The sequence below is a fragment of the Archocentrus centrarchus genome, chromosome 9, assembly GCF_007364275.1.
Source record: "Archocentrus centrarchus isolate MPI-CPG fArcCen1 chromosome 9, fArcCen1, whole genome shotgun sequence".
NCBI classification, from domain to species: Eukaryota; Metazoa; Chordata; class Actinopteri; order Cichliformes; family Cichlidae; genus Archocentrus; species Archocentrus centrarchus.
The window spans coordinates 8,122,405-8,146,480 of NC_044354.1; the positions used below are offsets into that span (position 1 = coordinate 8,122,405).

Consider the following 24,076-nt stretch of genomic DNA (forward strand, 5'->3'; position numbering starts at 1 on the left):
GGAACATCGAGCCTGTGCTCTAGTTTTCCCCTCTCACACAGATGCTGCTGCGGTTGCTGGGTCAGTGTCATGTCGTCTGTTAATAATAACAGAGTCAAAACAGCAGCAGCGAGGAGAAGCTGGGGAAATATTCACATCAGCATTTCTGCTTTTTGAGACGAGCCAGCGCGCACACAATGTTGCACAACCCCGCTGCAACTTCCGATTAAAACATCGCTCTTTATCCACCTTTTAATTCGTCATTTACGACCTCTTTGGGGTGTTATTCTCTCGCTCACCTCTGCCACAGCTGGCGGGCAGTCACTGGCTCTACTCGTGCACTTCATCGCGGCTGTCCATCTGCGAGGAAGCCTGCGGTTTGTTGGTAAACACGACTCGTATCCCGGCGGCAAGGACTCCATCTGGTGCATTGATGCACCCGTTTCAGTGGTGTAACGGTGAGGAGTCATTTTGTGTTGTTTTGTTTTATGTCCTGTGTTTTTAGGCCTCTGTGATATAATGTGCAACACATCCTGTTATTTTAGTACTGTTAAAAAAGATCAAGAACAAGAGTGAATCAGCCCAGTGTTTTCTAAATTTAGACATCCCCACTGAGTACAAGGACAATGTGCAAGATATGACCGAGGCAAACAAAATTAGTCCTTATTAGATGTGTGTATGGTGCTTCATTTATGCTTAAAAGTGCCCCTAATAACTCCTCATTTATGCTTCACAAACAGCATATAAACGTTTAATAAATGTTTTATAACAGAGAATAATGTAGTTCTGTAAAGGAGACTAACAGCTGCGCAGTAGTGATATCAGTCCTATACTTCATCCTGCTGGTGCCAATAAGTCAAAGTCCACAGAAAAGAAAAGATAGCATCAAAAATGTAAATATGTAAGTGTAGGAAAAGTTGGAAGTGCAGAGTGAATGCTACAAAAATGTCGTTATATCTGCAAACAGAAACGTTATCAGAGCTTTGATTTGAGTCATTAATTTGAAGCTGGTTGAATGCATTATCTTTGGCTGTGGGGCTTTTGTCACAACTTTCTGACATTTTGTAGATGCAATAATTAACAAAGAGCATGATCAACATGGAAAGTCGTGGAAGGCTGCAACCTTGTAGCTCACAGAGTGTTATGAACGTTGCAATCTGCTTATAAATGGTAACTTAATACTTACATTAAGGAGTTATCCACCAAAACAGTGACTATGCTATCAGAAATGTAGTCCGTTTTTGTGAATGGTAGATCAAGAGTGCCTGATCAGTAGGAAACTTTATTTTCACCTAGTGTCACTCCATTAGAAAGTCACCCAAGGCCAGTAAATGTGCTCTCTGTGTAATGTTTGGCCTATCAGGGTAATCTTGTTTGCACTGACTATATCTACAGTCCCTCACTTACACTCTTCACTGCTTCAGCTGACCATCTTCCAAAAGGCCAGAATTCTGAACAAAAGCAGTCATACTACATAGAAAAATGAAACCCTTCACTGAATGGTGTTCAGTGTTTCATTGTTATGGTGAGACTGGGTGAAGATGATGGATTGGGGGTCTTTTTCCCCTGACTTTGCCTGTTTGAATGCACCACTACAGCAGCCTCCTCAGTGGACTGTTGGTGGTGTTGAGACAAGAACAATTACTCCCTTTGTGCAGCTCAACTCGCCTGCCATTCATAGGGGAAATAGTACACACACACACACACACACACACACACACATAGTATGAAAGAGTATCATTCTGCTGGAAAAATGAAGCCGTAACAGTCAGCCGCAACTCTGTGTGTCTGTGTTTCTGTGATCGTGCCTATTCATTCTAGTGTTTATATGTGACACATGGAGTGCTTTCATGCATGTGATGGGGAGACTGGTGCCTCAACCTACTTTCGTCTTGAAAACAGCAGCAGCCATGCAGGCAAGCCTGAGTGATTCCCCTCTATGTGAACTGCTGAATATTTGATGTGAAGCTCTGTCTTTAGTGAAGGCAGGAGCAGCAGCAGAAAGCAGTTTTGTTTGAACACGACATATATAGGACAAAACCCCACCAGGCATCTCATAGGAGCTGTCAGGGAAACTGCAATAGTCGAGGTATTTTACAGCTCGATCAAATCTCAGAGGGAATTTCCTGCCTTTTTGAAGAATAACTCAAGAATCTCTCGGATTTTCTTTGTCCTAAAATGAGAACTTTCATTAGCTAACCTCCATCCTCTCTCTACATCTGCTACTCCATGGCAACAGCGCGCCTCATAAGACTGCCAATATATAGGTCACTGGTCATGCAAGGCTCCACCCAAATCAAAATATCACTTAGTATAGCTGTCTGCGTTCCCTGCATACAAATGTGGAGAAGGAAAACATGAGTGCCCATCTATACACACAGCTGTGACATGATGAACAAGCACAAAGGTAGGAATATGTGTGACCCAGATTTGGGTTGTGGGTATGCATACAGGTAATTTGTGTCATCAGCTGTGCAGTGACATGAATACAGGAGCTGACATTTATACTGTTCCTATTTCACTGTGTGCGTCTCTTTGAGTGCTGATGATCTTTGTGAGGCAGACTCCATGACGCGTGCAAAGATGATGGATTAAATTAGATCACATTGCATCTCTCTGTTTCCTGAGTGATATTCAGGGAATATAGAGCATTTGATGCATTTTGGATTAACGCACATACTATATGTGTTTGGTTTTGCTTTGATTCGGATTTATCCACTTGATTGTATTGTAAAAAAAAAAAAAATAATCGTGAGAGAACATCTGCGATTAAAAATTTTGAGGAAACTGCCTTTAAAGGATGTCTGTTTTTCAAGATGTAAGAAACATAGTTATCTGACATAATTATTTGTACTAGAAATTCCTCTTTGTCATGGCTAAATGTAGATTAATGTGGCAATAATGAGTTGAGATGGTAAACTAGTAAATTAGTAAAACATGATGTCATTAGCACGTTTGCAAATATTTGAATTGTGTCATTTATTCTGGGCAACAATGGTAGAGGGGATTGGAAGAATATATGTAATATAGCATGTGTTATCCTAATGCACCAGATTTTTTTCCTTGTAACTGTTCTGAAAAGTAATGCATCATGAACATAGTATAAAAGATGACTGTAGCTACAGTGATATCATCCACTGGTTTGTGCAGTCCTGTTACAGTAACAGGACTGCAAGTTGTTATCCAATGAGCACACCCCAGATAATCCCCCCTTTTCATTTGTAAAACAACCAAAATTTACAAAATGGACTTAATGATTTATTAAACATGACCTGAAATGAGTGACAGACCTTAAACTCAGTAGGAAAGTGTTTATAGAGGTCCAGCCAGATGGCTGTTTCCCCATAGACTTCTATAGGAATGGAGTCTTTGTGCAACCACACGTATTGCTCAAAATTTCACTGAAATACAGCTGCTGTTTCTTCCATTGGGTTGTTGAAGTTTTGTCTTCTTTAGACTCTTTTCAGGCATTTGTGGATTGTTGGTTAAAAATCAGGCTCAAATCTTGGTGTATCTGGCATTGATTGCCTCTGGCTGAGTGAAGTGGTGGAACTTGAATTTGCGGCCATCAACGAGCCTTGATTAATAGACATTCTCTGCTTGTTCAGCATGAGTGGAACCGAGAGGCGTATAATATTGATCCTCTGATACTGCTGTTTCCACCGTGAGGTGGGAGAAGTGTCAGATAGAAGTCTCAGTCTGTTCCTTTGGCTGCAGGAGTGATTAGAAATATCCTGAATGATTAAAAAGTGGTCCTGGAAGAAAATAATACCCATCACTGGGAGATGAAACTGGTAAAGATCTTGATCTATTCTCCCATCTGCCCCATCCATGTCTTCGATAAGTTGACCCATTAGGCTTTTCTTGAATTTCTGTTATATGCAGTATAAAGATACTGTTAAAATGGTGGATGTTTAAATAAACAAGAGCACTGCTGAGCGGGTGCCAATACTCAGCTGTTTTGGATTTGTAACAGGGGAATGGGGAGGAGTGAGGAGGGGAGGGGGCATGATAATTTTGTCATATTGCATTACAGATTTATGGCCCTTGGTCAGCATGTAGCCCTTGTGATAATGAACAAGTGTGTGGAGTTTGATGGGTCTAGTTTGAACAGTATGCATCTATGGCAGGGGTGTCCAAACTTGCGGCCCGTGGGCCCCCTGATCTATGGTGTGAATTTGAATCTCCTAGGTCACATCGTTCTTGAATTATTGAATTCTCAAGATCTTCAGAAAACTTGACCTCTGACCTTTAGGTCAAGGTCACGGAGATTTGAACTTGTCTGAGATTTTTAGTAGATGCATTTATGGTCTGAATTTGAACATGGCCAATGGTAACGTTTTTGTGCAACAGATGCCAACGCCAAGGCAATGACAACTTTTCCTTTGAAACAGTTAAAAAGGTCCCCCCCATGGGACAAAGTGGAATAGATAGATATGTGATGTGAATTAAAGCTAATATCATCATCTCAGGGACTGTGAGCACAGAAACCCAAACCCTCTATTGCTCAAATATTTTGTTTGTTAGGGGCAGGAAATGACAAGCACTGGTTACTATGGAAAACTGTGTATTCCCTGGCTGGTTGGCAAAAACCTCCTTGCGACTGCTTTGGTCACTTGCAAATTGACGCGGTTTCTCTTAGTTTGCATGGACTTGTCTGCAAACCCTCACTCCAGCAACCTCCAGCAACCACTCACCAACCAGTCTGGAATTACACATTTCCCTGGTGACCGGTGGTTGGATCATATCCAGTATGGTGGACAGCAGTTGAGCACTTGATTGTTGGCATTTGAGAAACCTCTGTAAGATAAATATGATTTTTTTTCCTGTACTCTAAGGCATACATAGCTACACTAATAAACTCCAAAAATTTTAAATATGGTGCTGAAAGGCCATCCATCCATCCAGTCCATCACAGGATTAGTAAACACAGAGAGAGACAACACATTAACACCCATACAGACAGAGCAGAGGAGAAGGAGTGGGTGGTAAATTTGTTTCAGGCAGCATTTGTTGCAGTTTGTTTTTACAGTTAATTTACTTCCATATATGTGGCCTGGAAGGCCAAGAGTCTCCCTGTGAAACAGTACACAGGCTGAGCTCACTGATTAGCACCTTGTCTCTGGGTGAATATGCTAATCAGTGAAATCAGCTGCTGTAGTGTTTGATGAAAATGAAAACCCACAGACTCTCTCAGCCTTCTGTCTTATTGCTGTTCTAATCTGGACTTGAGAGGCCTGAGTGCAATGAGTACTGCGTGAGCTCCACTTCACTATCACTCGCTGGGTTAGCGTGACCCTGATCTCACAAAGCTCCTCATATGCCAACTTCTCATTACTCACTCAGACGCACAAAACAGTGTCCTCTCTGTGTCTCTCTGTTTATCTAACTTAAAAACTGTTTCCCATTTAAGGTTATTCTCTATTTAGCATTTTAGTATTTAGTATCAAACAGTAGTCTGATTTATTGAAATGGATGTCAACTGATCACCACCTGGTGGTGAGTTGGATCAGGTGGCGGGGGAAGATGCTGGACAGACCTGGCACACCTAAACGTATTGTGAGGGTGCGCTGGGAACGCCTGGCAGAAGCCCCAGTCCGGGAGATCTTCAACTCCCACCTCCGGCAGAACTTCGACAGCATTCCGAGTGAGGCTGAGGACATTGAGTCCGAATGGACCATGTTCCGCACCTCCATTGTTGAGGCTGCTGCTCAGAGCTGTGGCTGCAAGGTGGTTGGTGCCTGTCGTGGTGGTAACCCCCGAACCAGATGGTGGTCACCGGAGGTGAAGGGAGCCATCAAGCTGAAGAAAGAGTCCTATCGGGCTTGGTTAGCCTGTGGGACTCCGGAGGCAGCTGACAGGTATCGACAGGCCAAGCGGAATGCAGCTCGGGTAGTGGCCAAAGCAAAAACTCGGGTGTGGGAGGAGTTTGGTGAGGCTATGGAAAAAGACTTTCGGACGGCATCGAAGCGATTCTGGCAAACCGTCAGGCGACTCAGGAGGGGAAAGCAGTGCTTCACTCACACTGTTTATAGTGCGGGGGGGGTGCTGCTGACTTCAACTGAGGCTATAGTCGGACGGTGGAAGGAATACTTCGAGGACCTTCTGAATCCCACTGACACGCCTTCTGTAGTGGAAGCAGAGTCTGGGGATGAGGGGGATGACTTGACCATCACTGGGGGTGAGGTCACTGAGGTAGTTAAACAACTCCTTGGTGGCAGAGCCCCTGGGGTGGACGAGATTCGCCCTGAGTTCCTGAAGGCTCTGGATGTTGTAGGGCTGTCTTGGTTGACACGCCTCTGCAACATCGCGTGGAGATCTGGGGCAGCGCCATTGGATTGGCAGACCGGGGTGGTGGTCCCCATCTTTAAGAAGGGAGACCGGAGGGTGTGCTCCAACTTTCGGGGGATCACACTCCTCAGCCTCCCCGGTAAGGTCTATGCCAGGGTGCTGGAAAGGAGGGTGCGTCCGTTAGTCGAACCTCGGATTCAGGAGGAACAATGCGGTTTTCGTCCTGGTCGTGGAACGCTGGACCAGCTCTTTATCCTCTCAAGGATATTCGAGTGTGCGTGGGAGTTTGCCCAACCAGTCTACATGTGCTTTGTGGACTTGGAGAAGGCATTCGACCGTGTTCCTCGGGGTGTTCTTTGGGAGGTTCTGCGGGAGTATGGGGTGTCTGGCCCATTGTTGCGGGCCATTCAGTCCTTGTACAACCACAGTGAGAGCTTGGTCCGTATAGCCGGTAATAAGTCGGATTTGTTTCCTGTGGGTGTTGGACTCCGTCAGGGCTGCCCTTTGTCACCGATTCTGTTCATAATTTTTATGGACAGAATTTCTAGGCGTAGCCAGGTGGCGGAAGGCTTCTTCCTTGGTGGCCTCAGAGTCTCATCTCTGCTTTTTGCAGATGATGCGGTTCTGTTGGCTTCATCAGGGGGGGGCCTCCAGCTCGCAGTGCAACGGTTCGCAGCCGAGTGTGAAGCGGCTGGCATGAGAATCAGCACCTCTAAGTCTGAGGCCATGGTCCTCAGCCGGAAAAGGGTGGAGTGCCATCTCCGGCTCAGGAACGAGTTCTTGCCTCAAGTGGAGGAGTTTAAGTATCTCGGGGTCTTGTTCACGAGTGATGGGCGAAGGGAACAGGAGATCGACAGGCGGATCGGGGCTGCTTCTGCAGTGATGCGGACGCTGCACCGGTCCGTCGTGGTGAAGAGGGAGCTTAGCGTAAAAGCGAGGCTCTCGATTTACCGGTCGATCTACGTTCCTACCCTCACCTATGGTCACGAGCTTTGGGTAGTGACCGAAAGAATAAGATCGCGAATACAAGCGGCAGAAATGAGTTTCCTTCGAAGGGTGGCTGGCCTCTCCCTTAGAGATAAGGTGAGGAGTGCGGCCATCCGGGAGGGGCTCAGAGTAGAGCCGCTGCTCCTCCACATCGAAAGGAGCCAGTTGAGGTGGCTCGGGCATCTGATTAGGATGCCTCCTGGCCGCCTCCTGGGTGAGGTGTTCCGGGCATGTCCCACCGGGAAGAGGCCCCGTGGTAGACCCAGGACACGCTGGAGAGATTATGTATCTCGGCTGGCCTGGGAACGCCTTGGGGTCCCTCCGGATGAGCTGGAGGAGGTGGCTGGGGAGAGGGAAGCTTGGGCTTCTCTGCTTAGGCTTCTGCCCCCGCGACCCGGCCCCGGATAAGCGGAAGAAAATGGATGGATGGATGGATGGATGGCAACACTGCATAACCACCTGAGTCAAATGTTGGAAGGTAATATCAGTTAATTATCAGTTGTTTAATTACACAAATGGCGGATTTTTAACTTAATTTCCTGTTTTTTAAACATAAATCACTGTTTCCTGTTGCTTTAAGCTTAACGAGTTTGCAAGAGTCAGCTTTAAGTTATCTTGAAACGTTTGAAAACCAGTAAAGAATTTTTTTTTTTTTTTACAGAACACAGAACAGCAATGTGCTCCGTGACGTGTTATTATTAAAAACAGCTTCTCGGGCAGAGATCTGGTTACATAGTGCTCCATTTGTGGCGATTTCTCCACATCTTCCTCTGCAGCTGTGCCCTGGAGTCAGACCACCAGCTTCACAATTGTTAAAGAAGTCCTCATTCATTTGCAGATTTTGAATTAAACAATTACACTGTGTGGTGCTGTTGGTGGAAAAGGTTCCTGAACCAGCTGTTTAATTCTTGAAGGTTAATTTAGAACAGTGAATAAACAGGGTTCAGCTATCCAGTTACTTAAAGTTAATCCAAACATTTCACCCAATCAGACTCCAGTGGTTATGGTATATATATAAAAAAAATAATAAACACACCTGATAAAATAATGAAAACTGTACACTTACCGCTCAACATTTGGGCTGGATTGTATATAGCAACACTACAGCAATCATCTGTTTCATGGTAAAACACATATGGGTGCAGCATCAAAGTAAGAAGGATAGATGAAGGGTGGCACCTTTGATGGGATATCATCTGTTTTGGTTGAATCATGCTGCAGAAGGTGCTCAGTGCTGCATTTGTTTTATAGGCTAGGCTAAAGATTGTATTTTGCCCTTTTTTTTAATCAAAATGTATTCACTGATTCTTGGTGTGTGAGTCTTAAAACTACAGACAAAGAAATGTGTAGCGTATGCTAAAGTACACTAAAACCATCACAGTGCATGGTGGCAGCCTTTTCTCTCTGCGTGTTGTGTTCAAAGGCTCGGTTTTTTGGATTCTCATAGAAGTTTGCGCCCTGCAGGCCTGAGCCTCAGAAAAGAAATGTGGTTATAGCTGCATTCTTTCTTATATTGCGGTATATTCTTGTCAGTGTCAAGCTTTCATTATCTGGCTGTTTGATGCTAAACTCTTCCTGTAAATTTGTTTTGGTTGTTGTTTTAGGGTGCTTCTGTGGTCTGGGACTGGTTTACTCCAACAAGTCGTGCACCATGCCGCCCATCACCTTCCAGGACCTACCTCTCAACATCTACATGGTCATCTTTGGGACAGGCATCTTTGTCTTCATCCTGAGCCTCATCTTCTGCTGCTATTTCATTAGGTGAGAGGCAATAGAAACATGAGGCAAGACTAAAGTTGTTTCAGGCCGGTAGTTTGTTTGCTCCTCTTCAAATTAGAGCAGAGTTTATAGGAGTTGTTTTCTCCTTGTTTCAGTTTCTAGACATGTTAACAGTTCACAGCAAAATAATACATCACTATTTTTCCTCTGTCCTGTAGTGCTATTTATTTATCGCTTTATTTAAATTGTTTTGGTGAGAGTTGATCATTTTTAAAGATAGACATCTGTCTTCCCTTGATTATAATAGAACTAGATACCCCTTGCCTTGTGCTGCTAAACCTCCCCCAAAAATTCATTAAAAATACTCAGAAGCAATGTATTTTTCCAGAAATCATGCCTAGTGAGTCAGAAGTTGTTGTGAGTAGTTTAACATTTTTTAATGAAGTACAACCATATCACTGTCCAGAAGGACTTCTCTAATGACAGTGACTCGTGAGGAAATTATAGTTCAGTGGTGGTTGCGCGTTGGCAGTTCGTTGGCAGATACGGACTACTCGTCTACCTGCAGAGAACATGTGTTGTCAGATGGAGGCAGTGTCAAAAATATGTGGTGCGGGACACCTGGGTGGCTTAGTGGTGAAGCCGGCGACCACATACATATGCCTCGTTGCGGTGCGGGCTGCGCGGGTTTGAGTCCCGGCCCGTCGCCAATTTGCCTGCATGTCTTCCCCTGTATCTTTCCCCCATTTCTCTCTCTCCACTGCCCATAAAAGCTGCTGTGGCCAAAAATGCAAAAAAAAAAAAAAAATGTGGTGCAGCTGGTCTGCGGGATGCTGTTGCTGGTCCATCAGCCAGCCCCGTGGAAGAGTGAAGTTATAACACACAAAGAGCTGAAGTAAATTCAAGTGTTTAAAACAATGATAAGACAGCCATCATCTGTACTTTTCATACTGTATTTTTTGATCTTTGATGATTTATTCACGCCTCTCCCTTTCTCGATGAACTCTGCTGTCAGTCCCTTCACTGTTCACTTGTCTGTCAACTATTCAGCATCCAATTGATGCAAAGCATCATCCACATTGAGCAGGTGGGATTTTCGAGGACTGAACGCGAGCATGTTTGCGTTAGTTGAAAACCCCTCTCCATAGGCTCTTTGTAGGCAAATATCTCTGCAAACGGACACAATCATGGTATAATAACTGAAGCATTATGCTCTTCACATTAATGGGATCTCCCTTTCTCAGCTGAGATGTAGAGTTAGTTAGCTGCATGCTTATTAGTTTGGTAGAAAGAAAATAGTTCCTACAATAAAGTCTTGAGTCCTTGAGTTGAAGGCAGCTAGACTTCTTTTTTGATTCATGACTTTTCACCGCTCATCAGATAGGCTTCCTAGTTTTAAAACCTGATGGGGAGTCCCAGGTATTTAACTCCTAGTGGGGCTGTTCCATTGGAGGTGGTCCTGTGTAGAGAGAAAAGGCTGCTCATCAGGAAGATTCAGATATACATCTACCCTCAGGCCCCGTTTACACAAGAATGCTTTCAGTGGAAGCGGTGTTGTTTTGCCGTTTTCGTTTTCGAAAAGTAGCGCGTTCAGACAGAAACGTTTCAGAAACCTTCTCCATTTACACAGAAACGCTGTTGAAAATGCTGCAGTTCCCATTGCCAGGCCACAAGTTGGCATTGTGGATATAGGAGCCACAACCACTGTGTGCATGTGCCAGGGCCCCCATTTTCAAAAAGTAGCTTTTTCACCTGTTTACACAGAAATGGAGTTTTCTGTTTTCAAAAAGTATAATTTAAATGGTTAAATGCAGAGAATGAATCTCACTGCATGTATATGTATGTGACAAATAAAGCTCTTTCTTTTCTTTCTTATGTTCATTGGACAGGGAAGAAAGATAGTTTGAAAGATGAGTAAAAGAATTATTCAGTTATTGAACAGAGGTGGTGGATTGTGACACCAGCTATGAGCCGCCTATAATGCAGTCCTGTGATTCCTTCTCACCATTCACACCTTGACCCATGTGACCATGGACACCTTGAGCTTAAGGTGTCCATGGTCACATGATAGCTCACATGATAGCTCACATGATGGCAGGGTGGGGCAGTGTTTCACAAAGAATTCACACCTTGGCTGTTGTGACCACAGTGACCCACCACTGATTCACACCTCATGTGAACCATAACAACTTGCATAACAATAGGGTGGGTCAGTGGATTTCTGAGTTCCAGTTGGAAATTTCATCTGGAATGCCCCCTCAAGTCAGATTTCCAACTTGGAAAATTGGAACAGCCCAACCAACCCTGACTTAACAATCCAAGATGGTGGCAGTGAATGTAAACATTAGTAAAACTTGTACTGCCATCGTTGTGTATTTGTGACTGGCTAAATAAGCAATGTGCAGAGCATTGACCAGGCTCTATCCATAAACGTACTGCAGTGGTGTTTTCAAGCCCCCCCACCCCCACCCCCCAAAAAAAACCAAAAAATAAAAAAAAACCCCAAAAAAACAAGCACTGTGCTGTAGTGCTAGTGATGCATGAATGGCTCTACCTTGCTAAGGAGCAATACAAATCCTGTCTTTCCTTGCTTTTCTGCCTTTACCACTGGAAGGCATTCAACTTGTGAGTGACATCATTCCCAGCTCCGACATCCGACTTCTGAGACAAATAGAGGGTGGCATCAGGACCGGGACTCCCCCACTAGGGGTTAAATAAATGGAACTCCCCATCAGTTTTTAGAGTCCAGGTGCTTTCAGCTCAAGCGCTTAAACCTAATATGACCTGGACAACTGGGAACATACATAGGCTTCCCAAATAGAACTACTTTCAACAAAGTTTGTGGTTACCTGCTCATGAATTCCAGAAAGAGATACTGATTCTGAGCTTTTCAGATGATTCAACTTCTTTGAATGTTACTTTGAGTATTTAATAATACTTGCAGTAAAATAACCCAGATGGATAAATAGCACTATGGCCATGAGAAATAAACATTTATATTTCATTTTGAGGTGAAATGTCCATTTACTTCAAATATATCTGGAACAAGATATCAAGAAAGACAATTTTCTTGATTACTGAGCAGATTTCAGGTTATTCTCGGTGCTAATAACTTTTGATTATGGGAAATATAAATGTTTGTAAATAATTTGGATTTTTTTTTTTTTTGCGAATAAGAAACAAATGAAAAACAATATGATAAATATTTAGGAAAAGTTTAGTATCTGTGATTGTACATCAAATTTCAGCTTAGACCAAACTAGTCCCTAAATAATCTCCACAGCAGGGAGATTGTATGTGTGTGCAGTCAAGAAACATACTGTGGGAGGGACTGAGGTTAAAAAAAAAAGAGGAACAGGGTGACCTATCCTGCTGTTGACTGTGAACTCCCTGATGAGCTGAGGATAGGAGGACGGGATGTGAGGCAACAGGAAGCCTCCCGTCACAATGTGTGAGGACAGCAGTGAGGAAAGGAGAAACTGTGTAAACATAGCCTAAATAGCACACAGTGGGAGAACATAAAGTCATCATACATGAAGGTCCGCAGTGAACAAAACGGAAACGTCAGCACCTGCTGCAGGGATTGCTTTTTGTCTTGAGCTCTCTTTGGATGACTAAGCATCTGTTTTTGGCAAATTGCTTGATGTCACATAATGTGGTGCGCTATTGTTGGACATTTAAATGAATGTGAAATGATGTTCAAATTGCAGTGTTATGACAATGCGGGACAGTTTAAGAAATGTTCTGTCTAGAAAACAGGCAGGACTAATGTGCTGTTTGTGAAATAAAGCACAGAGAGAAACGACAGAATACAGATGTGCGGCCACTATCAGGAGGCATGTGGCAATCTCAATTCACATTTGTGCAGATAAAATCCCTCCTGTGGTCCTCAATCGTTTTCTTTCTTATAATTAAATATAATGGAATTCTAGTGAAATAAATGTCACTGCCAGACACCTAACTTAATCTAGACTTAAAGCTGACTCTGACTCTTAGAAAGAAATATTCTAACCATAAAGCCAGTTCAGCAGAGGTGATAAAAGTGCACGTATTCATCACTTAAGTAGAAGACAGATACTTGTTTTAAAAATGACTCTGCCCTGATTCAACTTCTTTACTAAAGTAAAAGTGAAAAAGTACTAGTACATTTTGGAGGACATTTCTACAAGCCATTTTTTTTCTTATTAATAACATAATAAAACAATGTTAGTACAATTTAGTGCAGACTCTATATCCAAATTCACATTTTTATTTTAAGGTCTTTCATTCATTATTGTGTCCAAACTACAATGCTGTTTCCAAAAATCTCAATAAAAATGTAATGAAATGAGTGGGAAATCTTTGCATATGCTACCCCCTTTTTCACAAGGAGTTGATATCGCAGGCAGCTTCCTAACACAAACCCAAAGGGATCTGTGCCTCCTCCCAGAATCAAACTGGGGTTCTTCTGCTTCTCAGACAAATGTGTAAACTACTACATTATGGGAGAAGTTATTAAATGCTAAAAACGTTTCTTTAAATATATGCTCATTTGAATTTAATGCTGGCAGCATGTTTAAAAAAAACTGGGACTCGGGCATGTTTACATCAGATCGCATCTGCAAGCATGCATCTCATTTCCTGCTTAGCGGCCTGAAAATAGTAACAAAGGAATCCTGCTCCTTTTGGCTCCTATTTATGATGTTCAAAAGGAAGCACAGTGTGTTTGATGACTTTTTTTCCTTTTAATTTCATTGTTTCAAAGAGCTATACACTCACCACCCACTTTATTAGGTACACCTTGCTATTACTCGCTTGGACCCCCTTTTACCTTCAGGACTGCTTTAATTCTTCATGACAAAGATTCTAAAATATTTGCTGGAAACATTCTTCAGAGCTCTTGGTCCATATTGACATGATAGCATCACACAGTTGCTGCAGATTTGTTGGCTGCACATCCAAGATGTGAATCTCCTGTTCCAAGACATCCCAAAGGTGCTTTCTTCGCTCGAGATGTGGTGGCTGCAGAGGCCATTTGAGTACAGTGAACTCCTTGTCATGTTCAAGAATATAGTTTGAGATGATTTTAAGTTTGTGGTACATTATCTTGCTGGAAGCAGCAGTCCCTGAAATACTCAGACCAGCCCGTCTGGCACCAACAATCACCCCATGTTCAAAGTCACCTTTCTTCCCCATTCTGATGCTCTGTTAGAACTTCACCAGGTTGTTTTGACCATGTCTACATGCCTAAATGCACTGAGGTCCTGCCATGTGATTGGCTGATTAGATATTAGTGTTAATGGATAGCTGAACAGATGTACCTAACAGTGGCCGATGAATACATATACATATACATATACATATACATATACATAAACATATACATATACATAAACATACATAAACAACTGATACATTTTAAATGTATTTTTTAAAGGGAGATTGCTGTCATTCAATAATTATTTCACAACAAATCTCTCTAATAGGTAAAGTAAATAAACAAAACTATATACCAGCACAAAAATGAAAAAAAACATAAACCACCATCCTCTAAGCTGATTCATTACAAACACTAACAGACAGCATTTGAAGTGTGCATTTTTCCTCCGCGTATCTCACTGATGTGCTGGCTCCCTGAAGCGAGCCCCAGCTCTAAATGGGCTTTGCGGTGAGATTAATCTTTCAGCTTTTGTATGGAAAATTTGGGATAAGTTTCAGCACGAACCATTAAGTTCTTCATATGCTCAAAAAAATTGGAAATTTGAACACTTACAATGACAAATTGTAATTGGTGAATATTTGTTTCCATTTTGATTGATCTGTGTTCTAATGTTGAAGACACACTTCTTTAACTAAAAATGTTTTCTGTGACCTGGTCTCACCACTAACGTGAGCATCATCTCAGTCTGAAAAGGCTCAGGTCCTTCCTGTTTCTCCTAAAGGTCTTTCCAAAGGATCATAACCAGCGAGTCACTTCCTTTGGCTCCATTAACATGCTGAAGGTACTCTTGGGTGGGAGTGTGATTGTGAATTCATTTATAGACCGGGTGATTCATCACATGAATACTGAGTGATGAAAGGCGCTCTGTGTTAGGGGGCAGGTCTCCTATTATCTCTTTCAGACAGGCTCTTTCTTAATCCTGTGTGTCAGAGTCTTTGTGATGTACAGCTTTAACATTAGATTGAGATGCTGACTACCTCTATTAAAATGATTCCTATTAAAAAAAAAAAAAAGCCTTGATAACGTGCGGTGGTTAAAGTTTGCTGAGATTTACTTCTCCCCCACAAATAGATGATACTTCTCGCACAAAGTTGGGATCGTCATAGCTGTACCTGCAAAGTATGAGAGTGAAAATGCGTAAGTGTTCCACACCAAGGACACACTGAAAATTTCACATCTTTAATTATGTTCCCATCTGGTCTTACAGTGCAGTGCAGGGTTTGTATTCAGCAGCGCAGCAGCTAGTCGGAGAGATATTTTAAGATCCGCAAGGCTCAGGAGGGAGGTGGTAATGTTTTTTTATCCAGACAGTACAATGACTGAGGAGAGATATTAAGCCATTAAGTGAATAGCTTTCTAAAATAAACTTTAATTTGCTGGAAGAGATCTTGGAGACATCCCCAGAAAAACAACAACAGCAACAGGCAACACAGGAAATGTGAAAGGTTACTCAGCTACAGCCACCTTTTACATCCCAAACTTTGAATCAAAAAACAGTTTATATTCAAACTGTGCTTCTTAAATCTCCTCTGTCATCATTAAACTGATGGTACCTCGCTTGCTAAAACTATCAGGACAGATTGAGTTTAGCAAAATAAAAGGATGGCTATTTCAAAAATGCGACAGCAGTGAAAATGACAGACTGGAGGTCATCTACTGTGAAAACAGGAATGCAGTCAGCAGTTTTTCTAGCTGTCCTTGGTTTCAGATTATGATGCTTGCACTGGAGGATGGCGGGGTACAGCACCACGGACACTGGGGGTAATGCTGGGTGATTTATTATGTCCCTCAGTTACCTCAGTGTGCCAGGTTGATATTCTGAATGCCAGAGGTGCAACTATGGCTTCATTAGCAGCTTAATCCAGAGTGCTGGCCTCAACCTCTCTGGTTTCAGAGCACTGAAAAAAATGCCATGCTAATTATGGATATAGTGAGAAAATGATAATTTATGTTATTCTGTGTTGTGTTTAGCAAGTAGATATACTTGCCACTGGACAGGTGAAACTGTCGTGAATAGCTGTTATCAAATTCTCCCTTAGATTTCTATTGAAGAGTCATTTGTCTCTCTCTCTCTCTCATAATGTCCTTATAGCACCTCTTATTTCCATGAGCAGCTTGTTTTGCTGGGCATGGTAGGGTAGATGTAGGTCAGCCATGTGGTTGCTATGCCTTGTCTAGCAAAAATGTTTTTTGGCCACTGCTGCTTTCATGCAGATTAGTCTTAGAAAGGATGTACCTCTGGGGAGATCTGTCCATGTTTCTGCCCCATAGAGCATGGTGATGAAAGGTAAAAGATACTGTGTAGTGAGTTGACACGTGACTTTTTAATGTTGACTAGAGAGGAGACCAAATTTGTGTTTAGGGCATGCTGTATGGACTCTTGGCTATGCAGCATGGTAACACAGTCTTGGAGTCATGGTGGAGCACACAGATTTGGCAGCTCATTGTTTTTGATTGTGCTTAGAACTGTCTTCTGTCAATGTGGTACTCCAGGTAAACTCCATCTGCGTGTCCTAGTGCATGGGGAAGAACCCCAACCTCAACCACAAAGGACTTTGTCTCTGAGTTTCCTGTGATGATTCTAGGTTGCACTCATGCAATTTCTGCAGGAAAAGGAGAAACTTTGTTGGGCCCCTTACAGTTTGTGGTATCAAAGACTTGGCTGGGATTGATGGTGAAATACTGATCTTTGTGCTACTCGGCTGCTTGTGGTGAGTTTTCTGTTTGCTGATGCTCTGTAAAGAGGGAGATTAGCCCATTCCTATTCCCATTCTATACTGGCAAAGGACTTTATGCCATAGAAGATCCTCTGTGCTCACTCGACCTTTGAAGTCTGCTATGAGTATTTTTAGCTGGGGGTTTTCTGAATGAAAGAGTTGAGTCTTGTGTCAAAGTCCTCTCTAATGTTTTGCTCTGTGTCCAGAGTTGGTACGGAAGTGCTGATGGGTGTGGCAAAGCATCTTTAATGTAAATGTTTCTGTGTAGTAGGGTTGCAACTAATGAATAAGTTATTTCTGGCTAATCAAATTATTGCTCATGTCAGCAAATAGTGACAGGTCCTGAAGGCAACTAGAATTTTCTACAGAAGGTGGAATACAGTGGAATGCCAGGAAACCAACCAATTTAAATGAACTTCACCAGTTCTGAGTTGATGTGGCAGACGCTTGTTGATGGTTACCAAAAGAATCTGGTCAAGGTGCAACTTGCTAAGGGACATTTAACCAAATATTAGTGGGGGTGTATGTATAAATTTAAGCCTGTATGTATGCTTTTGACCCTCTGTGTATTAGAGAAAATCCAAAATAAGTTCAACTAATTCAAAGAAATCATTAAAAGCCCCAAATTACCATGATATTAATGCACTTCTGACCACAACTGTATACTTAAAATCTGAATGATTATCAGTATTAAAGACAAAGCAAAGCACCCTGAGAATTTTTGGGTAGTGTGACTTTAATATTTTTAAATGTCATTGATTATTATGATACAATTGTAGCAGATTATCAGATCAATTTATTAACTGACTGATTAGTTTGGAATTAACTGTGGCAGAAAAGCCATAGCAGTACCATGTGTAAAATATTCTTTCAAACGTATGTTTCGAAGATGTAGAAATACAAACATGTAACAGTGTTTTGTAACATTGTAACAGAGCTGGTATTTTAGCATACAATAAAGCAGGACATGGCATGTGAGGCTTTGAGGTTGGTTGAGAGGAATTTCTATTCTTGCAGACGTTCTTGCACAATGGCTTGAACGAAACACAGAAATCTCTGTCGTGGGCCCCCTTTCACCCACTTCTCATCATTATTCAGGCATGGGAAACCTCAACATGTAAATTGTGTATCCTCACATTGTTCACATGGAAAACTATTAGCAGCCATCAGTGTAAACAATAAACCAAATTACAAAAACAACAAACAACTGTCAATTCCTTTCTGTAAGTGGTGAATCACTGCATTCGTTTTTTTTTTTTAGCGGGATACCACCACAGATAAACATCTGCCTTTTCTCAGAAGTTGTCGCTGCACTTACTTTCAGGCCAAATTTACGGACAGCGGTAGACCTTTGGGTCTACGTTTGGTTGTTGCAAAAACAAGAGGCCAAAAATAACCGCCTGAATAGACACAGCTCGCCAAGTGATAAAGATCGCTCCATTGTTGCTTTTGGGGGTGGTGCAGAGATTCAAAGAGCCAACATACTCATTAGCTTGTTTGTGTATGCGTGTGCATGTATGTGTGTGTTCAATTTTTTGAATGTAGTTACACGATCCATAAATAACAGTTCAAACATTTTTTTAACCTGATACCAACAACCTGATAACAAAATCATCTTTTTTCTGTTAAAAATCAAGTGGAAAATGCTTTTTCACAAATATTACCTCTAGGTTTTATATGTAAATATTCCAGTTTTGGTTCACTATATTTATCTATTAGCTTTAATCAAATGGTTGATAAATAACTGTTTTACATGTCCTATTTTTTTTTATATAATTAAAGTTTATTATTACTGGGAAAAGGAATGTGCCATGACCTGATGCCATACACCACAGCATTTATAGCCTAAGCTATAATTTGAAATCCCTATTATTCTGGAAAATACATAAACCACAGCTACACATATATAAGGAAAGGCAAGAAAGGAGAAAATCAACAGGACACTACAGACAGAACAATTTAAGAGCACAAGGCACAAACAATAAGAATAGAACAAGAAGCACCCGATCATTCTGGGCTGCTCGCCTTTTTAAAACTGGTTTGTAAATTTAAAATGGTGCCAGGCGGCATTCAGTTTGAGTTCTGCAGTTCCTTTTGGACATTCAGTATCTTTCTGAGCCCGAAACTCTTGAGTGGAACCGCAAGGGGCAGTTAAGCAATCTTCCTGTCATAACCATGTGACTGTCATCTAATAAGTCTGAGTTTTAGTAAATTTGCTTTTGCAACCTTGATTTCCTTTTTTGGGCTTGCTTGCCTTTATTTGATAGTGCAGTGAAGCTTAAATAGGAAAATGGGGGAAGAGACACAGCAAAGGGCCTCCGGTCAGAGTTGAACTGAATTTAGCCTTAAGGCGTGTGGTTGCCTGCTCAGCCTGCTGTTCAAACCTTCTGTTTGTGAGGGGCAGCCAATCAGAAGAAAGTTAGCTAAAGCAGAGGCTGGATTAAAGTGGGATGATTTAAAATGGCTTGCTTCAGATGGGATTATTTTTATCGGTGAATCTTTAAATCTACTTAAGAATAAAAACATGATTCTGAAAAAAAGAACCTCCTTGTAACCATAGGTGTCTTTTAAGCCAGACCATGATATTTTAAACAAGAAATACATGCACACTGTGTTTAAATGAACATTATACAAATTGTCAAAGTGTATTTATGTGTTTCTCCACTCATCCACAGCAAACTACGACACCAAGCACAGAGTGAGCGGTTTGGATACAGAGAGGTAAGACTGGTGTTAATAATTTTAAGAAATTTAAGGAAAAAAAGCTCTTTTAAAACATCATGTGTTACTCCTACAGGTAGTTTTAAAAGGAGATCCAAAAAAGCTGAGTCTTCATGGGGTAAGAATGAAATTCACATTCATACCTGTTTGTGTTCAGCTTTAAGCTGTTGACTCAGGATAATTTCATCTAATGACTGTCCTCTCCCACGCCCTTCTGTCTATCACTCACACAGCAGACGTGCGCTGTGTGTCTGGAGGACTTCAAAGTGAAAGACGAGCTGGGAGTGTTGCCATGCCAACATGCTTTCCACAGGAAGTGAGTAGAGCACAGTGGAGTCTTTCTTCACGCTCGTTTGCCAGTTCACACCTGCTGCCCTTGTTAAAATGAAAACTGGTCATGTCTGATGTGAAGTTCATTCATCAAAAGTTACTTAAAGTAAATTTTTTTGGTGGCGTACTTGTCATCATTCATTCATATCGTGGTGCTGTGTATTCCTGTTGAGGAGCTCGGCGTGTACGTCAGGCACAGCTAGTCTTAAGACCTTGCAGAAGAGGCAAAGTTGTGTCTGATGTTTTTAGTTGTCTAAAATTAAAGTCCTTAATATGAAAAACATTTTTTTAAACTGGGTTCTGTGAGAAGAGTGTAAAAACAGTTGTTAGAGGAGCAGTTTTGGGCTAGCAGCCTTGGGCTACAGTAGCTTTGGTATAAAGTGCTAAAGATTCTCCAGGTCATAGTGTAGGTACAGTCACAGGCAACTGGAGCTCATTTTGGTTCCTTAAGTATCTCTTACAACTAAATAAGACAAGTCATGCAAGGAAACAATCATATGTGGTTTGTTGCTACTGCCTCAAAAACACACCCAATTGGGAGACTGGGGTTTGACTCATATATGATACCATATTTGTTGGATTTGTTGAGGTTTTGGCCACCAAAGCCACTTTGTTAGGGTTATGAAAATGTCATAGTTTAGCTTAAAATACACTCAAGGTTTTCTAGGTTACAAGTTCTATTAGAGCAAACCCAAGATGCTTATTATTGTTCTCGGACACTTCTACAGTGGCTTTGCATGATTCACTGTTCAACATAATCTTAACTTGTCTTATACTGAGCCTTGGTGCAGCCCTTAAGTTAGCCCCCTCTCTGAAAGGGCCATTTTATCTCCTCTCCCTTTAATCCAGCCTTCTTCTGATTGGCTCAATCTCACAAACAGAACGTATGAACAGCAGGTCTGTGGAGCTGCTGTGCTCACAGCCAGTGCTGCCTGCATGTATCTGTAACAATTAAGGCAGATTAGAAATACTGACACCGACTGTTTTCATCAGTCTGCAGACTGAGCTTTTGGTAGACAGGTATCAGTTGTACATACCCAGACCCCATTATTTGAAGCTTTGGTCAGGTTTAATATACAAATCCTTCACTTACTGCACACAGCTCTAGTTGCAGGAATTCACATGGCTGCTAGAGGTTTCTTGCTTTTAAAATGTAACAGCTTGCACTGATGACTAGTCCAGCTGTTTTCCCTGTGAGGATGGTCTTTGTGAGATGAAGCATCCATCCACCCATCCATCCATTCATCCATCCATCCATCCACCCATCCATCCATTCATCCATCCATCCATCCATCCATCCATCCATCCATCCATCCATCCATCCATCCATCCATCCATCTTTTTCTAAAATCTAAAGTCAATGGGTTATTACAATTCAATTCAATTTTATTTGTATAACACCACATCACAACAAACAGTCGTCTCAAGGCACTTTGTATTGTAGGTAAAGACCCTACAATAATACAGAGAAAACCCAACAGTCAAAACGACCCGCTATGAGCAAACATTTAGCGACATTGGGAAGGAAAAACTTCCTTTTAACAGGAAGAACCCTCCAGCAGAACCAGGCTCAGGGAGGGGCAGCCATCTGCTGCGACCGGTTGGGGCTGAGAGAGACAGGACAAAAGACATGCTGTGGAAGAGAGACAGAGATTAATAATAACTAATGAGGTGAATAAAAAGAAAGTGCATCATGGGAACCCCCAGCAGCCTAGGCCTATAGCAGCATAACTAAGGGATGGTTCAGGGTCACCTGATCCAGCCCTAACTATAAGTTTTATCAAAAAGGAAACTTGGAAGTAACAGAACCTGCCTACCTTTAAAGCTAAAACACTTCTGAACTTCCTGCAGTCTTGCCATTGCTGTGGGACAACCAGCACAGGCTACAGGAATGAACTGCCCCCAGCCTAGAAATAGTTTCTGTAAACACTGCTTACGCATGAGTGGTGGCAGCATCACATTTTGATTCTTGCTTGTAAATGACAGAAAAATCAGTGAGTCCTAAAAGGCTCTCACATACGCATGCATGGGTCATAAGGGTGTCATTTTGTGAAAAAATTATTAAGATGTTTAATGGTTTCGTGTTGCAGATTTTGTTGAAATTAGTCCAGCTTGCTTTTTCTTCTCATCTCTGCCCTGTCTTTGTTTCTCTGTGCAGGTGTTTGGTAAAGTGGCTGGAGGTGCGCTGCGTCTGCCCCATGTGCAACAAACCCATAGCCGGCCCCCCTGAGCAGCACCACAGTATAGGGACTCTGCTGGATGAACTGGTATAACTTCTCAACTCTCATCAGCCTGGGCGGGACGTGGGCACCCGGCCAAACTAGCTGCTGATGTGAGTTAGTGACCAACAGGAAGAGGGAAACTGCTTTGCCATTTAAACACAGCAAAACACAAATATAATGATGGTAAGTCAGGGTAACCTAGTTACCACCCGGAGGAAGACTCTGAAGGATGTTGTTGCCTAGCAACAGTCTCCGTGATGGCAACACAACACCTTGTGGTGTCTAAGAGATTATCTTCAGCCACCCACACATCACTCCAGCACTCTCCTTTCATGATCCCCTTCCAGATGCCTTTTCTCCACATCTCTCACATCCTCTCTTGTTGGTTTGACTGAGGTTAACAACACCACTGAACGGAAGACTGTTTTTGTGACCCTGAAGTGGACAAATGAGCGCTGATGAACAACAGCGCTCGGGAGAAGGTGCCGATCCCCTCTGAGTTGTGTATCAGTGCTGTATGTCATGTGCTACCAGGGGTTAAATAGTATCCATATTTGCTGAGGTTTTAGAAACTCCTGCAGGAAAATTATTCCAGGATGTGGCACTCCATGAAATTTTTTCAGTTAAGAAGTTTTGAGACAAAATTATATTTTGTGTTCGACATCCCCGGCAGTAGCTCAAGGCCAGTTTTTAAGATTTTGTAGAAAAGAACAGGCAGAAGAAGAACAAGAATATCTGGAGCTGAAGAGAATAAATATCACTGTAGCAAAGACAGAGAGGGGTAGATAAGAAATGTTTTTTTAAGATTAAATTGAGGTCACACTGCTTAAAAATAAAGGAACAGGAAAAGTTATTCACATTACATTTATTAAAATGTTTCCACATATGAACTCTGAACAATGACAAACAGGACATTGTCTGAAGCTGCCTTTTCTTACATGTAGCACGCAAAAGGAGATTAATTTACTAGAAATTTTCCATAAGGTTTAGCTGAGGGATGGTGTCTGGGTTTAATATGCAGGAAACCCATTTGCTGTGAATTCTCCAGACAGTTGGCTGCTCTATTCTCAAAAGAGATGAATCGGACATCACACTGAATTCATACCGGGGAGCTGGCAGGTTAAAAGTCAGAAGTTAGTGTTCTACATTTAGCCCAGAAAAGTTCAAGACTGCAGAGCATGTGTGAAAACGGCTTTACAGCATTTGCAGCTGCAGCTTTCGTTCACGTGTGGTAAATGTCTGCATCAAGTTTCTCTCACAAACCATTTTTTTCTGATATGATGTCTAAAATCCATTCTGGTGCCCACCCCTCTGACACTATGATATTTTCACATGCTCTAGCTGTTTTTTTTTGTTTTTTTTTAAAGGGGATGTGTTATTGTCCTGATGTGTTCTCATGTTAATAGATGAAAGGAACACATCCTGACTTTCACGGTAACAGATTTATTGAAATATGTTGAAAGCTTTTTTTTTTTTTTTCTAGGTATTGCACTTTGAATTCTCACACACACACACACACACACACACACACAAACACACACACACACATGCCTTTGTTCTTATTCTTATAAATGTTAGACTTAGGTTTGGATGCAGCACAGCTGTGTTTTGAGGTGTGGTGAATTTTTCATAAAAGTCTGTGAAATGTCAAAGCTGAGAGATAAAGGGAGCAGCAGCGCAGGCCCTCGCCAAATTCACCTGGGAAGCGACTAAATCTCACTCTCATAAACAGCATTTTCGTGGCATTATTGCTGGTGGTTTACATTCCTCAGTCGTAAGTTATTTCTGTCTGTTTTGTGATTTACAGATTCTGAAAGCGAAACACTGCCTAAGTTGAGCACAAAACTCACAAAGCACATTGTCCAGATACAGCAGGCAGCTGCACCGTAATTAAAATGTCCATGTGCCAA

The 24,076-nt window shown here is 42.0% G+C and overlaps 1 protein-coding gene across 2 annotated transcripts; it reads left to right on the plus strand.

Annotated features, from left to right (window-relative positions):
* The first annotated feature begins 51 nt into the window (after positions 1 to 51).
* On the plus strand, positions 52 to 23,690 carry rnf122 (ring finger protein 122). Of its 2 annotated transcripts, none has more exons than XM_030736863.1 (6): positions 52 to 437; positions 8,862 to 9,018; positions 19,569 to 19,614; positions 19,691 to 19,732; positions 19,848 to 19,930; positions 22,103 to 23,690. In XM_030736863.1, the coding sequence occupies exons 1-6, from the start codon at positions 413 to 415 to the stop codon at positions 22,215 to 22,217; spliced, it is 468 nt and encodes a 155-aa protein (XP_030592723.1). In that variant the 5' UTR covers positions 52 to 412; the 3' UTR covers positions 22,218 to 23,690. The 2 variants fall into 2 exon arrangements, with proteins under 2 accessions (XP_030592723.1, XP_030592724.1); XM_030736864.1 differs by having other exon boundaries at positions 19,851 to 19,930.
* The last annotated feature ends 386 nt before the right edge of the window (positions 23,691 to 24,076 follow it).

Bases quoted from the DNA above. Each gene is read 5' to 3' on its own strand.
- rnf122 (XM_030736863.1), top strand. From the start codon at position 413: ATGCACCCGTTTCAGTGGTGTAACG. The intron at 438-8,861 runs GTGAGGAGTCAT...TTGTTGTTTTAG, and splicing joins CCCGTTTCAGTGGTGTAACG to GGTGCTTCTGTGGTCTGGGA. The intron at 19,931-22,102 runs GTGAGTAGAGCA...TTCTCTGTGCAG, and splicing joins CAACATGCTTTCCACAGGAA to GTGTTTGGTAAAGTGGCTGG.